General features: G+C 36.5%; 1 protein-coding gene across 2 annotated transcripts in view; it reads right to left on the minus strand.

Annotated features, from left to right (window-relative positions):
- The window catches only part of PIP4P2 (phosphatidylinositol-4,5-bisphosphate 4-phosphatase 2), a 47,891-nt gene that overhangs the window by 19,112 nt on the left and 11,599 nt on the right, over nt 1-17,180 (minus strand). The window contains exons 2-4 of one of the 2 annotated variants that reach the window (XM_025395236.1): nt 8,202-8,350; nt 7,100-7,206; nt 5,347-5,470 (exon numbers count right to left, since the gene is read on the minus strand). In XM_025395236.1, coding sequence (XP_025251021.1) covers nt 5,347-5,470; nt 7,100-7,206; nt 8,202-8,350 — 380 coding nt within the window. Of the gene's footprint in view, nt 1-5,346; nt 5,471-7,099; nt 7,207-8,201; nt 8,369-17,180 lie in introns of both variants that reach the window. The other variant, XM_025395235.1, reaches the window with a different exon arrangement.

A 17,180-nucleotide genomic window follows, 5' to 3' on the forward strand; every position in this document is an offset into this window, starting at 1 on the left:
TTATAACGACTGTCTTTTTTATTGTTCTTTTTTCCTCATTCCCTTTTCTACCCTATTAATACAGTCAATTCTCTCTCAAATTCTTTATTCTATTCTTGACTATCATCATCACTTTCCTGAAAAATAAAAGCTGAAATTCTAGCCTTGTGCTTCTTCAGGCTTGTGTCTTTGCTATCCATTTGTCTCCTATCAGGTTAGAAAATTTCATGAAAGCAGAGACTATGCTTCCTGTTCACCCGTTTCCCTAGCACCTAGCTCAGTGCCTGGTACACACTCAATATATATATAATTGAATAAATAAAATCATTCCTTTTGTAACGTGGCTACAAGGATTATCCATGGCAAATATTTGGAATGTAAAACATAACAGGAAAGAATGCAAGGTAGCTGTGGAAGGGAGATCTCCAGAAGTAGGTTGAAACAAATCTATATTGAAGATTTTAAAAGTGTTACTTCCAAAAGTTTGTTCACGTATGAAAAAGAAAATAACAAATATGCTTTATATATTTAATTTAGTTAATTCATTTAATATCTATTGGTAACTATAGAGTGTGTTAGCTTATATTAAATCAGTATATACTGATTTTTGTTTATTTATTTTAGAGAGAGGGTCTCATTCTATCACCCAGGCTGGAATGCAGTGGTATGAACATAGCTTGCTGCAATCTCCAACTCGTGGGCTCAGGTAATCCTCCCACCTCAATCTCCTGAGTAGCTAGGACTATAGGTGCATGCCACTACCCCTGGCTAATTTTTAAATTTTTTGTAGAGGTGGGGTCTCTCTGTGCTGCCCAGGCTAGTCTCAAACTCCTGGCCTCAAGCGAGCCTCCCATGTTGGTCTCTCAAAGCACTGGAATATCAGGCATGAGCCACCATGCCCAGCCTATAGTGATTTTTTAAAAAGAAAGTTGTTACCTATCCCCACCAAGTATATTTTCTAATTTATGTACTTAGTCACGGATTTAATCAATAATATATAAATGTAACAAAGGAGACTTACCCTACTAAATCAGAAAAATCCTAGCAATTCTGGTTAAATATAGTAAATTGAATAAATGCATGCATTTCCATTTTTTTCAAACCTGACTAAAATAATAGTAAATGAATTTTGAAATGTATAATACCATAAGGATAAAAAAAGATGGAATATAACTTCAGATTTTTGGACAATGGAAAGCAGATGGACTTCGCAACTCACTTAGTGAAAGGGATGTTGAAACTTAACTACCTACAGAGAGATAAGTCAATGACGGCAGGCTGCTTCACACTGAAAGACCCAGAATAGGTCAGCTATTGCTGACCTATACTTTTAAAGGTAGAGGTTGTGGTAAGGATAAAGTAGGAGTATCACAATCCCAAGTTCATTGCAGCATTATTCATAAAAATCAAGATATGGAAACAACCAAATCTCCATCGACAGATGAATGGATAAAGAAATTGTGGTATATGCATACAACGAAATATTATTTAGCCTTAAAAAGAAGGGAATTTTGTCATTTGTAACAACATATATTAACCTGGAAGATACTATGCTAAGTGAAATAAGCCTGACAAGGAAGACAAACATTGCATGATCATGCCTATATGTGGAATGTAAAATAGTTTAATTCATAGAAGCAGAGAGTAGAATGGTGGTTGCCAGGCACTGAGGTGGGTAACGAATGGGGAGATTTTAGTCAAAGAGTACAAAGTCTCAGTTAGGCAGGCTGAATAATTTCTGAAGATCTGATGTACAGTATAGTGACTATAGTTAACAATATTGTATTATATACTTGAAATTTACTAAGAAGGTAGATCTTTAGTGTTTTTACCACAAAGACACACACACACACACACACACACACATACACACACAGAGTAATCAAAATGCTAATTAACTTGATTGTGGTAATCATTTCACAGTATAGATGTATATCAAAAAATTAGGCTGTACACCTCAAATATACAATTTCTGTTTGTCAAATATAAACCAATAAAGCTGGGAAAAACACAGAAGTATTGATTGTAAATTCTCACAAAACTAGAAAATCACCCTTCCCCAATACATTAAGAGAAGAATGATTTATTCTGTAGAGAAATTGGACTACAGAGCTTGTGGACCAGGAACACCGGGCACAGAAGGCGGCAAGAACAAAAAGTCACTCTAAAATTCAATTAATGTCTACTGTCTGAAAAGTGGGTAAGAGCTTCACCCTTATTACCTCTCTTAGCTCCTAAAAGGCTTGAGGATCCTTCCCCAGAGAAATCTGCCCTAAAGAAAAAAAGACAAATTGATACTAATAGCTGACAGAGGAGGAGGAGAAGGAGGAAGAAGTTAAGGGGGAGTGGAAGGAGGGGGAGAAGGAGAGAGAGGAGGAGGAGGAGAAAGTTTTCACCTATCCCCTGCCTGCATACATAGAAACTCCAATCAGTGACTTGCTCTCAAATATAAACTTCTGCGTAAAACTTCTATCAAAAGAAAAACAAATAGAGAAAGTAGTGAGAAAATAGAGATAAGGCATGAAGAAGAACAATACCTCAGAAAAAATATAATTAATAGCTTCAGAAAGATGTTTGAAATGCTTGTTCTTTGGTACCATAAACATAAATTTAAATTTCTCAGCAAGGCCATTTTTATACTTTCTGCAGAAAGGGTACACTTGCCAGCAGTTTTGCCACAAGAGTACACTGAATAAAGAAGACAAGGTCATTTATAACCTGACACGTCTACCTTACTGCTGTGTCTGGTTTCCATTGGCTGGAACGGGGACTTCACATTCTGTATTTGTCTTGATTGGCTAGCAACTTAGAACTTTTTAAAATAGGCAAAGGCAGAGGAGAACAAAGGAAGGAGGAAGTAACTTGTGGAATGCTGAGAAAGATAAAAACACCTTCAAATAAAAAGAGGAACAGGCTATGACCTAATGCTTGCTTGGACCAGTATAATCACGCCAGGGCAAATATTTAGGCTACATTGTGGGAGCTAAGAACATAAAGTACGTTGATTTCTTTATTACGGCTAGCAGATATTTAAGAATGTTAGCAGAGGTCTTTGAATAAATTTTGCTTCTAAGAAAAGTTACTATTTACTCCTAATTAGACAGGGAGGACAGTCTTTGAAGAGGAACCTCTACTTTACTTTTTACAAAGATATCATGAAAAAGGAATGCTATTAAAAAATCAGGGCACAAAGGCTTCTAGAAATTAAAAATTAAGTTAGATCATCTGAAATTAAAATTTTAAATTAAGATGAGGAGATATAATGAAGAAGTTTCCCACTAAATAATATTTAAAAAACAAAATTAAAAACAAAAAAATGGAATGGACAGTAACAGGGCCCACTGAATATCCAAATGATGAGTTCAAAAAGACCCTCACTAAGACACAGCCTCATGAAATGTCAGAACACTGAAGAAAATGAAAGAGGAAAAAGAAAAAGAAGAAAAAACATGTCATATCAAAAGGATCAGGTATCACAATAGCAGTTGATCTTCTCATTTAACAATGGAACAAAGACTTTAAGTTTCTGAAAGGTGAAAACTGGCAACCTAGAATTGCATATCTATACAAATTATAAAGTGAATGTAAGATCACATTAAAAACTACTTAAGATAAAAAGAGTTTAAATACATTTCCCTGCATCTTGTCTCAGAAAGCAGAGTAAATGTGCTCCACCAAAATGAAGGAATAAACCAAAACTGTGAGGATGGCATGGGATCCAACACAGGAAGGAGGTAAAAGGAATTTTCCTGATGATGGTGAAGGGAAGGATGACAACTATGTAGCAGGAAGCCTAAATAATAGATTCCTTGATGTATTTAATTATAATAATAGGTATTTTATAGTTCTATACAAGAATATAAGAAGAATGAATGATTTACACATAGAAAATTAAATCCAAAGGAGGGGGCAATTATTTATAAGTCCAAGGAAATGTTAAAATCCATACACAAGAAAAATGTACCATATTGCTTGGTTCATCTGTGAACATAATTTACCTAATCATAAAAATTGTAAGCACTAGGTATTAATTAAACAAAATGTTGCAATTTGGGAGTATGAAAGCAAGGAAAGGAATATGAGTGGGAGGGCAGTATGAGTGCTAAGTTCTCATCTTGCAGTTTACTAGTTAGTGGGTAATGTCTAAAATTGCTTAATCAAATAGAGAAAGGTTAAGCAAGCAATTTAAACACATAGAAGTCTGGCCAACCTTGTGTAACCCCATCTCTACTAAAAATACAAAAAGTAGCCAGGTGTGGTGGTGTGCACCTGTAGTCCCAGCTACTTGGGAGGCTGTGGCAGGAGAATCACTTGAACCGGGGAGGCAAGGTTGCAGTGAGCTGAGATCACACCACGGTACTCCAGCCTGGGCAACAGAGTGAGACTTCATCTCAATAAATAAATAAATAAATAAAAATTTAAAAATAAACACATAGAAGTGACTATCAATAAAGCAGCTGAAAGAGTTGAAAGCATTTTAGGAACAGTAACTGGGGGTCAACTAAATGAGAAGACTGCAGTCCCATTTGACATTTAGAACTATATACATAAAGTTCTTTAATAAAAGTAAAATTACAAATAAAAAGCAAATCACTTATATTTTCTTAAGCCCATTCATGTCTTAGTGACAAGAGTTTTTGTTTATAGACTCCCATGTGTATACTCTGATAAATATTTTTCATATTCAAGTTCTAAAGAAAATCTTTTGTCTCCTATATGGGCTGAACAATAAAAGAAAACCTGTCCTTATCCTTCCTGACAGGGTAAGTTAATTATGAATTTAACTTTAAAAAAATCAAACTAAGTTTAAGTTGGAAGTAGTAAAACAGAACTTCTATAACTTTTGCTCATATCAAATTACTTATACTTTCTTATTCTTTATCTAATGGTTTTACCTAATTATGGGTAACAGTGTTAACTCCCTTTGCTCCAAGAATAATTTACAAAAGTCAGAAAATTTTTGATAAATTATGATTCAATTTTTCCTGAATCTAGAAGCCATGAAGCAAATCTACTGCATGAGACTGTGCACTTTGACCTCTGCTGAGCAGGTGAGAGCAGAGCTAAGACTCAGCTGCTCACCAAGCCAAGATGCTCATGGAACTAAGCCTGGGCACAATTTCTCATTGGCCTACATAGAGAGGATCCTTTTTGCAACTGGACCTATCAGAGCACATACCTTTTATCCAGTTCACAGAAGATGCTCTATATCCTAGCTGCACTTCTGATTGTCTGCCTAAATAAGGCTCTATTTTAATATTTTGATTAATTTGCATTTGGACAAAACTGTAAGACTATGACCAGTGGTCTAATCTGTAAGATCATGACCTATATTTACAGATTAATAACAAATGTCCAGTGACTTACCAGGAATGTGTTTCCACAGTGCCCACACACGACCCTTGTACCTTCTGGTTGGATTGGCAATGCAGGTTGAGCTGGTTGTTCTTCAGAAATAAGCATTACTGGGCCAAGGTTAATTATCCGTCTACTATGAAAAGAGAAAGGAAACAACTTCACTATCCCACAAATGGACTGAGAGCAAAACCTGCAACATAAGGCCAGAAATATGAAATGTGTTATACTTGTTTTATAAATTAAGTGAATGAAATCTCAAGCTGGAGGTAAAACTACAGAAAGTAGCAATAGTCAGTTTTTCAAAAGCAAAATATGAGTCTTTCTGTACTTGGGACAGAACAATATATTATAGCATTGGTCCTAATCAATGGCAACCATTTAACTGCCATTTCCAAGTTTTTATAAGTTCAAATCAGAAAACAGTTGTTACCCTTCCCTATCTCGGAAGCCAACTTGAGTTTGGTAGAAGACTGACTAAGTTAAAAATATTCTACATCAACAAAAATCTGTGTGCCATGAAGGCACCGAAGGGCTAGGTTACAACCAAATTTCTCTGAGCAGTGTGATATTCCTTGATGCCTATTTAATCAGAGATGAAAAGAAAGCAAACAGGATCCACCTTTCATTTCTATTCTCTAGTCTATCATTGGATAGGGCTGTACATGATTCATGTAATGGTCAAAAAGCCAGAGAGATCACAGAAAAAAAAACCACAAGTAAGGCCTCTATATACTTGTATCTGGGTACATCCATAATGGTACTGGGCATGGGAGAATAATTCCAGAATTTATTGCACATATACATTCAGCAGAGATTAGTATAACATACAGTGAGATATACAAAAATAACTAAAACACTTGCAAGTGAAGATTAATTATATCAAAAGTAAACTAACTGATTATTTTTTTTAAGAGATGGGCCAGGCATGGTGGCTCATGCCTATAATCCCAGCACTTTGGGATCACTTGAACCCAGGAGTTCAAGAACAGCCCGGGCAACATGGTGAAATCCTGTCTCTACAAAAAAGATACAAAAAATTAGCTGGGAGTGGTGGTGTGTGCCTGTAGTCCCAGCTATAGTGGAGGCTATAGTGGGAAGGCTATAGTGCAGAAGGTAGAGGTCACAGTGAGTCAACTCTTTGAGATTCTTCCCGTTGAGACACTGTGTCAAAAAAGAAAAAAAAAAGAGAGAGAGACAGATGGGGTCTCACTCTGTTGCCCAGGCTGGAGTGCAGAGGCACAATCATAGCTCACTGCAGGCTTTAATCCCTAAGCCCAAGTGATACTACTGCCTCAGTCTCCCAAATAACTGGGAATATAGGTGCATGCTGTCACACCTGGCTAATTTTTTGTAGAGATGGGGTCTCACTATGTTGTTCAGGTTGGTCTCAAACTACCAGCTTCAGGTGATCCTCCCACCTCAGCCTTCCAAATTGCCAGGAATACAGGCATGAACCACTGGCCTGACCTCATTATTTTTAAATAAGTTCAATGAGTCATTGATTTATTATAGTGCATTAAGTACTTACATAACACGAATAAAACATTCATTGCTCATTTAAGAATATTATATCCCACAAATATCTATGACTAAGTTCAAACTAAGATTATCATTTCTTTAACAACAAAAAAAATCTAGATTCTGGAATGACTTTGAAAACAAACACTCTTTCTAGAACAAAGCCTGGCCCATGAAGAACCTTTAGTAAATACTTGTTGAATGAACAAATGAATGAATGAATGAATAAATCTTTATCTCTTACCAGTTGGGTCTTGGGCATCCTATTCGCCGGGATGTGTCCTTACAAATGAGAAGACAATTACAAGGGCATCTAACATATTTCTTCCCTGTTGGGGGGTTTTTGATTGGCTGGATAAGGGAAGAAAATGCAAACACAGCAATTAACCAAAGTACAGATTGTCAAAGTTTGTTTGTGTTTAAAAAGGAAAGGATTCCATTAAAACTAATGAAATACAATTGCTTTTGTGAGTTAAGGTTTTATTTTACGATTTTTCTATGAGACATATAAAGTCAAGTATTCATGTTTTGCAGTCCTTCAAGACACAATAATCCCTGGCTGACTTTTTTTTTAGAATTTTCTAAAGAGAAAAAATTAAAACGTCAAAGATAAAATTAATACTTAATTGCAGATTTTAAGAAATCAAAATTTAATATATAAAGCCTAACTATTAAATAAATATATTTCATCTAAACCAGTGTATGCTTTACCAGTTTATTACTTGAAACTATAAAAATATTGCTGAAAATTTAGTTGCTCCCCAAAGCTCAATTTTAAAAAAAGGAAAGGTGTTATTCAATATTTTAAACATTCCTAAATTACTATTAACTAAATTGAATAAAATGTCAAATTATTTGTAAACACTTTGGCACAGATGCTAATAACAAATGCATAATCACAAAAGCCCAGAAAAACAATAGTGACATCCTACAGATATAAAATAACTTTAAATAATTTTCCACATAAATAGGACAAAGTTTATGACTGTAATGAAGTTTAGTACACAATATTTTCATTTTAGTGAAAACTAGAATGAATGTAGTTGTGATGTGGATAGATATTGAAGGTATTTATACATAACTGCCATGCTCAGTCTAGTTTTTGAAAGTAAAAAGCCAAAAGGCATTATATTTAAATTCACCATGAAATTCTCTTAATGGGGTTAGCTTTAAACACAGGGAGGTATTCTATGATGAAAGACAGAGAGAAGAAAAGTCAGGAAAAAAGATTACCATATTTGTATCCAGCCCACATATACTTTTAAGTAACATTATTAAAGTACTTCCTTTAGGAATAAAATGTCAAATAACAATTTATATTTTTACTAATGGAAATCTCCACTTACCGTAGCTTCATTACAAACTGTGCACTTAACCACATGCTGGTGAAGCTTGCCATCCAAATTGATTAGTGATTGGCACACACGGCAGTTTATTACTGGAATACCACTGGCATCTGGACTGGCAATGGCTGTATATGGAGGTGGGAGCTCCGCTGGAAAGATATTAGTCACTGAATCAGAGTCTTAGAGAAATTACTATGGCTGATTTGAGTATAGAAGCAATAAAAGTAAAGAAGAAACAATCAAGATTTTCCCACGTTCTTTTATTTATTTTTCAAAGCTAGCCAATTTATCTTACTTTTAGAGCATAAACATCCATGAGACTCTTATCAAGTAAAATAATTCTTAACTCTGATAAAATCTAAATCATGTTTGCCTAGGTCTATCCCAATAACCCAGTTTCCTTTTACTAATCTATACTCAAAATGTCACTCCATTCCTATTAGTAAATTTGTACAGCCTCTAATAGGACAGTGGTGATTTATGACTACAATAAAAATCTTACACAAGTGATCTGACTCCCAGGAAATAAAAATGGTCGATGAAAGCAAAGTTTTAAAATTGCTTATCCATACATATAAATTATGTAGCTGTCATGCTCTGTCTTTATACTGGAACCAGTATAATGACTGCTGGCTATGACAAGAATAAAACAAGGTTTTGGAGGAAGTCAAGAAGAAACAAAAATGAACCTAAGAAAACTAAACTTCTCAGCATGGAACAAAAATGGGAACCATGCTAATTTCAGACACAAAACAAAAATAAAGTAAATATAACAATTTTTAGTCTCAAAATTTACCTACCATTAAAAATGTAAGAAATGCACCAAAGTGTTTATGAGTAAAAAAATGTAGTATGTGGGATTAAAAACTTCAAAAATCATAACAACAACAAGCACAAAAAGAATGGGGAAAAAGATGAAACAAGAGTAGCAAAATGTTGGTAACTGATGAATATAATGACATGGAAGGTCATATTTTCACACTACTTTTGGGTATGTTTGAAAATTCCCATAATACAAAGACACACACACAGTGTTTTTTCAAGAGTCCTAAGGTTGACTCAGTGAATGAGTAAAGGGTGGAGGTCCACTTTCAAAATCAGGTATCTACCAGAAGTGTATATTTGTGGCAAAAGTCTGAGAAAACGAATCCTGATATACTACTCTGGAATGTGATTTCTAAAGGACTCCTAACCCCTTTCTGCAACCATCTCAACTAAGGAATAGAAGACTTTTCCAACTTAAAGTTTTGTCTTGGGACATTTAGAAAGGGCCACACTCTAATACATGATGGAATCACGAAAGAGAACTGATATCTCAAAAGGTTTTTGTAACACTATAAAATATAATCACAATAGCTAATCATAATAAGAGCTGTTTTTGAAATAGAGGTTTTCTATCCACTGTATAAGATTCTAAATTTTGTGATATTTTAAAAAGAATTAGAGCATAAAACATTTTGGTACGTTTAAAACACACATATTTCCACCTGATCCTTGGGTTATGATATAGGATTTTTTTCAGACTGCTAAGGATTATCAACAAGTGGTATTCATTCAAATGATTCCTAAGACAAATTTCTGCAGCAGCCAAGGCTCTGAAAGAGGCCACTTTGAAATGACGATATGCTCACATTTCTGGGAGGCTTATAACAGAACACTGCCAAACACTGAAATTCAAAAGGAGCTGTACATGTCTTAAATTATAAAAATAATTTTAAATCCGTGAAAAGAATTTGAGCTTGATCCAGAGTGAACTGCAATGTATTAATCAAGAAGAAAAAAACACGTTGAAGAAACAATGAGTCAATAATATACTTAAGGTCTTGTAATTTGCAGATTACTCTGTCAGATCTCAATAAAGAAGGCATTATTCTCGGGGAAAGAATATGTACCTCACTAGAAATTCAAGACACACTGCCTGGTATATAATAATGAATATTATTTTAATAATTATTTGCAGTAGGATTATTAATAAAAATTGCTTCCTCTCTGGCCTTTTCCTTGAGTTGTACAGTAACATTACGTAGTTCTCTCATAATCCCAGGTCTCTATCTTACACAGAACGATAGAAAGGAAACTTAAATGCAAGACAGTTTTATTAAGAAAACAAGGGCATTGGGGGAGAGGACGAGATGACATATTGCTACACTACATAAAAGGACACAAACCCATACACTCCTCAGCTTTGCTCAAAGAAATCTCCTAAGAAAATTTCAGAGGGTGATCTTAACAGTCATTAAAAGGGTATTAGAGCCAGTAAAACCCTGTAAATTTTTCTTCTAAGATTTGTAATACATAAATTTTAATCTGCCAAGAAAAAAAAAAACCGCCTTCAATGACAGAAATGTGCTCAAATCTACCCTTTTGGAGGCTTGGGAAGTGGAGGGACATGGACAGAACGACCAGTGAGGATTACAAATCTAATATGAGAGAGACCATAAGCTCCACAAGGCCAGGGGCACATCTGGTTTGTCCACAGCTACTTCACCAGTGCTTGTCATAATGCCTGGTCTATGATGATGCTTACTAAATGTTTATTGAATGGCTGAATGAATTAATACATCAGTGAGTCATTAAAATTTATTAAACATATCTATTTCTCTTGGAAAAATAACACCAAGTATTAGGTTGGTGCAAAAGTAACTGCGGTTTTTGCTATGACTTTCAAATGGCAAAAACCGCAATTACTTTTGCACCAACCTAATATATTAACCCTACTCTCCTTGCAGGGGAGCTAAGGTCCTAGCAGGGGAGTGCAGGTTGATGGAAAACGAGGCCTTCTTTTATATAGAAGACTACCCTTTCCAAATAATGCACTGAGAGAGGTGAAGTAGTCAGGGGACACTGGCCTGGCCCACCAGATAAATGGAATCAATCCAACAGATCAATAGAATGACAGATGCTGCAGCCTAATTGCCACAATAAACAGTGCTTCCCAGCCTTTCATTTCAATGTTCTATCCATTACTTCAGACTTCAACTGATTTAGACAGAGATATTTCTTGTACTTTTGGCCTTTCCCTATTACTCAGATTTTACTTCAAGGAAACATTTACTTGTAGCTCCATCTCCTCTTATATGGGACTTGTAATTCTGGAGATTCCAGTTAGTAAACTTACAACAATTAGATTAAGATTATTAATTTAAGCAATTAATAATTAGATTATTATAGATTAAACCTAAAATAATTAAATTAACTTAGATTTATTCATTTTGTCTTTTTTCACTTCAGGATAATCATAGCTCAATACAGCCTTGAACTCCTAGGCTTAAGTGATCTTTCCTCCTCAGCTTCCTCAGTAGCTAGGAATATAGGAGTGCACCACCATGCCTATATTTTCACTTTAAAACAACTGATCACCACTATTCTACCTATTTTAAATTTCTGTACTACATTTAAAAAGTTCACTGTAATCTCAGAACTTGGGATCATTAGATATTGAAAGTCACAAAAATTCCTCATTTTGGAAGAGTCTTACTTGTTATCTAAACAATAGTCATTTTTTTCCATGGGGTTTGCCTAAATTAAAAAGCTTTTTTCCTCCATGTGAGCAGTATTTGTTAGGCCAGTAGTCCTTAATCCTAAAAAAACACCCTCAAAGCTCCAGAATAGAACAATGTTAGAAATTCAAACAATCTTTGGAATTATGAAGTTTTATTTCTTTATTTTACAAAGAAGAAAACAAACTCAGACATTCTGGCTTTTTAAGGGTTTTTCAGAACTTCCAGCAAAGCCAAAAACTGACTCCTCTTCTGGAGATCTCTCCACAATAACAGCTGTCTCCTTTAATAAATAATGACTTAATATAGGGAAAAGATTTAAGGACCAATGGGGGATTTTTTCTAGGAACAAGCAAACATCTGATAATGTATATTTCTGGAGAATGAAATCTTGGTTAAAGAGAAGAGGAAGAGGAGAAGGAAGAACTGGGGTGGGGAGAATTAGAGTATGTTTTAAAAAGAAGAATCATTTCACAATAAAAGCTTCAGAGAAAAACGGACTCATAAAAGGGAGAGAATGATAGTTTATTAATCACAAGGCATACATAATGATGCTTCTAAAACACTCAAAAGGAAGCATTATATTCCGTAAACCCACAAGTGATCAGATTACATTTCCCATCACAAACATTTACCTAATTTATGTATTTTATGCGAAACAGTCCCTCTGTCTTGCTAATTCATTCTGGTGTATTAATCCGTATTTCATTTTTTCTCAGAGACATCCTCCAGTATTTTAAAGATTGGAATTGTTTTGTTGGATTGCTCTGACCTTTATTATCTCAATTATTCCTTTATACGTCTGCTCAATGACAATATTTGGCAGTTTAATTCACTTACTACATTAGCATCCTCTATATGCAGCCCTTCAGGCTCTTGACAAAGATGTTATATCAAAATTGAAAATGACATCAGCTTAAAATGAGAGATATTTTACGATTATAAGAGAAGCAAGAAAAGTATAAAAGGGCAGCCTTTGAGGAAAGCCTGGCTTTTTTATCCTCTAATTTTCATTGCAAGGATTCATTTTCCCTAGTATCTTTGTGCAGAATGTAGGTTAGGGACAGACTCAGCTTGGCCACTATGGGTTAGCTGCTTTTAGCGTCAAACCTCTCCAGTTCAGTTCAATACACAGCAAAAGAAGACCACTTTCTGCTCCTCCCCATCTTTGAAAAACCAAAGAAAACTGTTTTAGGAGACTCAAGTTCTCCCAGAACAATGACATTCCCGGAAAAACTCATCTGGCTGAAGACAGGTTGAAAATATATGTGCTAGTTATCAAATTACTGACCCTCAGTTCCAAATCCACCTTTACTCTCTATTGCAATGCTGGAGCTGGAACTCTGCAAACCACATTTTGGTTTTGTCAACTGGCTCCAGGTTATGCTCTTAATAGGAGGTGATACTGGGAGGCTGCAAGGCTGGAGGAGGAATAAGGGGCTTATTCCTTCTATTTGTTACCTGTTTGCTCCCAATCTGCTTGCTGTTTCTCTGAACATCATCCTAGGAGTATTACTTCACCTTGGCAGTGGTAGTTCTTTCCCCTGGGAACACTGAAGCCAGTTTACAGTTTTCAACATTTGCCAGAACCAGTTTCCTTGTATAGACTCCTACACCAAATAGCCAGTGCTCCTTCCCAAGAAAGTAGTTCAGTTTCTCCAGAGTTCAGAGACACCAGTACAAGCTGGCCGGTGCTTCTTCAGAAGTCATATTTCAGTTCTGCAGGACCCCTCCTCTAGGTTACTAAGTTTTAATAAGTTCAATCTCTTCCCTTTGTTCCCTCAGCCCTAGTAGTGGCAGTTGCTTCTTGTTACCTCCTTGATACCTTAGGGTAATATGCTTACCTTACAGTTACCTAGTTAGTAACTTTATACTTGGTTAATGATTCTTTATATTAAACTCCCATTGTGTGGTTTCTATCTTGTGACCAATCCTGACTGATACAGAAATTCATATCAGAAGTGATCTCAGGAAACAATTCCTCAAAGATAGAATTGGATAAGTGGTTTGGTGAACTTGAGCTTAAATGCTACACCAAACTCCTTACCAATGGGAATTGGGATGGTAGTAATCTATGACACATGGTGCCATCCTGATGAATCAGATTATCCCCTGTAGTTGATTGTTTGTGGCTCCTTCACTTGAGTATTATAGTAGTAATAATTATTATATGGACTATGATGTGGATGGATCCTTATGAATGCACTGGGCCTCTACAGACAGAAAATGAGAAGCTCTCGTCTTTAAATTCTCAGCTCAAGTCATGGTTAGAGAACCAGAGAATGTCTATCTTAGCCTTAAAAGTATCACTTTTTCTAATAAACAAAGAATTTATTGCTGGAAGTCAAACAGAAATATTAATTTTGCAAATTACAAAATTATAACATCAAGTAATTCCACAGCCTTACCAGGCAAATCCACAGCCTTATCAAGTTTCTCATTGAAAGTTGGGGCATTGATTGCAAAGAAGTGGAACTCTAAAAGTTGGAATGAGACCATCTGATTGTACCCAAACAGAGCTGAAAATCTTAAACTCCTGAGTCACCCTGAACCTCCACTGCAAGTGGAAAATATCTTTCCCTCTTGTGCCTAAGCCTTCCCTTGTTGGAAAACTCTGTAATGCCCTTGCCTGAGGCAGTTGTCTTACAAAGGGATGGCCATTCTTCTTAAAATCCACCCTCAAGACCCTTGTTGTCTCAAGATCCATAACTAAGGTCAAATCTCAACATGTTTCAGAAGGGCAAATACAAAGTCTAATTCAGTAAGAGGCGCAGCTTCTACATAAAATAATTGCAACATTTTGATAATATGTATTTCCAGAAACCTGGAGAGTACTTATGAAGTGGATCCTAAGGGTGTTAAACCACAGAGAATAAAATACAACAATGAATTGAGCGAGATTTTCTGGATTCAGTGTTTGTTTTAAAGCTAGAAGTAGCTTTAAGCATTTACTTAATTGGTTGATGAGACTTGGTCTTACATTTAATGAGGCTGAGATGCTAGAATATCCCTAGCATAATGCAGAAAACGCAGGCCGGGCGCGGTGGCTCAAGCCTGTAATCCCAGCACTTTGGGAGGCCGAGACGGGCGGATCATGAGGTCAGGAGATCGAGACCATCCTGGCTAACACAGTGAAACCCCGTCTCTACTAAAAAATACAAAAAAAAAATTAGCCGGGCGAGGTGGCGGGCGCCTGTACTCCCAGCTACTTGGGAGGCTGAGGCAGGAGAATGGCGTGAACCCGGGAGGCGGGGCTTGCAGTGAGCTGAGATCCGGCCATTGCACTCCAGCCTGGGCGACAGAGCGAGACTCCGTCTCAAAAAAAAAAAAAAAAAAAAAAAAAAAGAAAATGCAATCAAAGGCATATGGAGTTAGGAATGTTGAAGTGGACTTATCATATGAAACCTGCATATTCATACCTCACTACATCCCCTGAGAAGGGCCAGAGCATACTCCCTTCACTAAGGCATTAATGAATACTTATTTAGAGGAGCACATGCATCCTGCTGTGGTTTCTCTCCAATGCAGACCAGACATTACACTATGAGATGACCCCATTGAGATGTGCTGCCTGATTTCAATGGGGATGATGAAATCCTGGAGTATCAGGCCAAATAGCAGCAATTAAACACTGAATACAGGTGGGTGCATTTATTGCAAAAAAGAAGTAGTGGATATTACAATATTTTAAGCCACAGGACTTTTGGCAGTGGCTAATTGAAATTAGCCTAGAATTGAAATGGATGGGTTACCTGCAAAAATGTTGCTTGGTTGCATATCTTAGAAAAAACTCTAGGTATTTTAACCAGCAACCCAACTTTGGTAGCCACAAGAAAGAGTCACAATCTTTCAACTAGTTTCCAACAAAAGTGGGTTCAGCATGTACTGTAAATCTTCCTTCAAACTTTCTGCACAGAGAACTGAGGCTATTTACAAGACTGTGTACTGGGGAAAAGAAAATACCCAGATGGTTCAGCAATTACTAGAAACTGGTAGTTAAACAGTGCTAATTCCAGAGGGACTCAAAGCAGCTATCAAGTGATAGATGATGTCTTAGCCCAGATCCAACTCATAGTGGTCCCTGTAGACATGGGGATCCACTCTGAAGTTATTTTATTAGTTCTGAATATACAATTGGAACAAATACTCTTAGCAACCAGTAAAATTGCCAATTTTGTTCCCTGGCCCATAGGTTAATATAGGAATGGCCAAGTGGCAGTCCCTGGAACTGATACCAAAAGCAACACCACATCCCTGGGGAGATTTCAGAGATTGGTGAAATCTCTTAAATCTGTTAAAATGCAAACCCGTTAAAATGCAAGCATGTTAAAGTGCAAGCATGGTGATACCTATCACATCTTCATTCCACTTACTTATTATCTAAATTTGACTGCTGCTTCTAACTGAAGAGATGTGATACAGTAGCCTTATCACATCTCTTATAGGAAGTAAAAAGTAGATCTCATTCACACCATTGCACTCCAGCCTGGGCGACAGAGTAAGACTCAGTCTCAAAAAAACAAACAAACAAACAAACAAACAAAAAACCTGTATGAGCTCTAAGCTCTAATGCCAGAGAAAGTCAAGAATCTTTAGAATCAATATTTATCTTTTTAGGTAGGTGTTGAGAGATATCTAGTGAATAAATCCCTTAAATTCTGCTGTTTATCTGTAGCCTGTGGATTAATGGAATTTTATTTTAAAAATATAGAAATTACGGCTGGGCGCAGTGGCTCATGCCTGTAATCCCAGCACTTTGGAAGTCTGAGGTGGACAGATCACGAGGTCAGCAGTTTGAGACCAGATTGGCCAACATGATGAAACCCCGTCTCGACTAAAAATACAAAAATTAACCAGGAGTGGTGGTGCATGCCTGTAATCCTAGCTACTCCAGAGGCTGAGGCAGGAGAATCGACTGAACCTGGGAGGCGGAAGTTGCAGTGAGCCAAGATCGTGCCATTGCACTCCCTCCAGCCTGGGCTACAGAGCGAGACTCTGTCTCAAAAAAAGAAAAAAAAAAAAACTACCAAAGAAGTCTAGGAATTAAACCATTAAAATGGTACCCCCACTGTAGCAAGCAGGGGTTACAGCCATGGAGTTCTTCCCTTTGTCACGTGAATATTTCTAATGAGGAAAAAGATCTGACCACAGGCTCTGCTGGATCACTTCTGTCTTTTGTTCCCACATTCCTCCAGCATCCTGTAAAACTTTCAGTCCTAAGTGACTTTATCATCACCATCATGACATCCTTCCCTATTTTCTCAGGTTATCATTCATTCACACAATCAGTATTTGTTAAGTGCCTAAATGTAAAAGTTCATAGGCAAGGGACTATAGTAGAGCTCCCTGATGAGACAGGAATCCTATCTCCCTCTTTGTCTCTCCCTATGGGATCATGTGCATAGATAAGTATTAAGATATGTAGTGCAAGTGCTTTGGGAGGCTGAGGCAGGCGGATCACAAGGTCAGGAGATTGAGA

This window comes from Theropithecus gelada, chromosome 8, assembly GCF_003255815.1.
Source record: "Theropithecus gelada isolate Dixy chromosome 8, Tgel_1.0, whole genome shotgun sequence".
Taxonomy (NCBI): domain Eukaryota; kingdom Metazoa; phylum Chordata; class Mammalia; order Primates; family Cercopithecidae; genus Theropithecus; species Theropithecus gelada.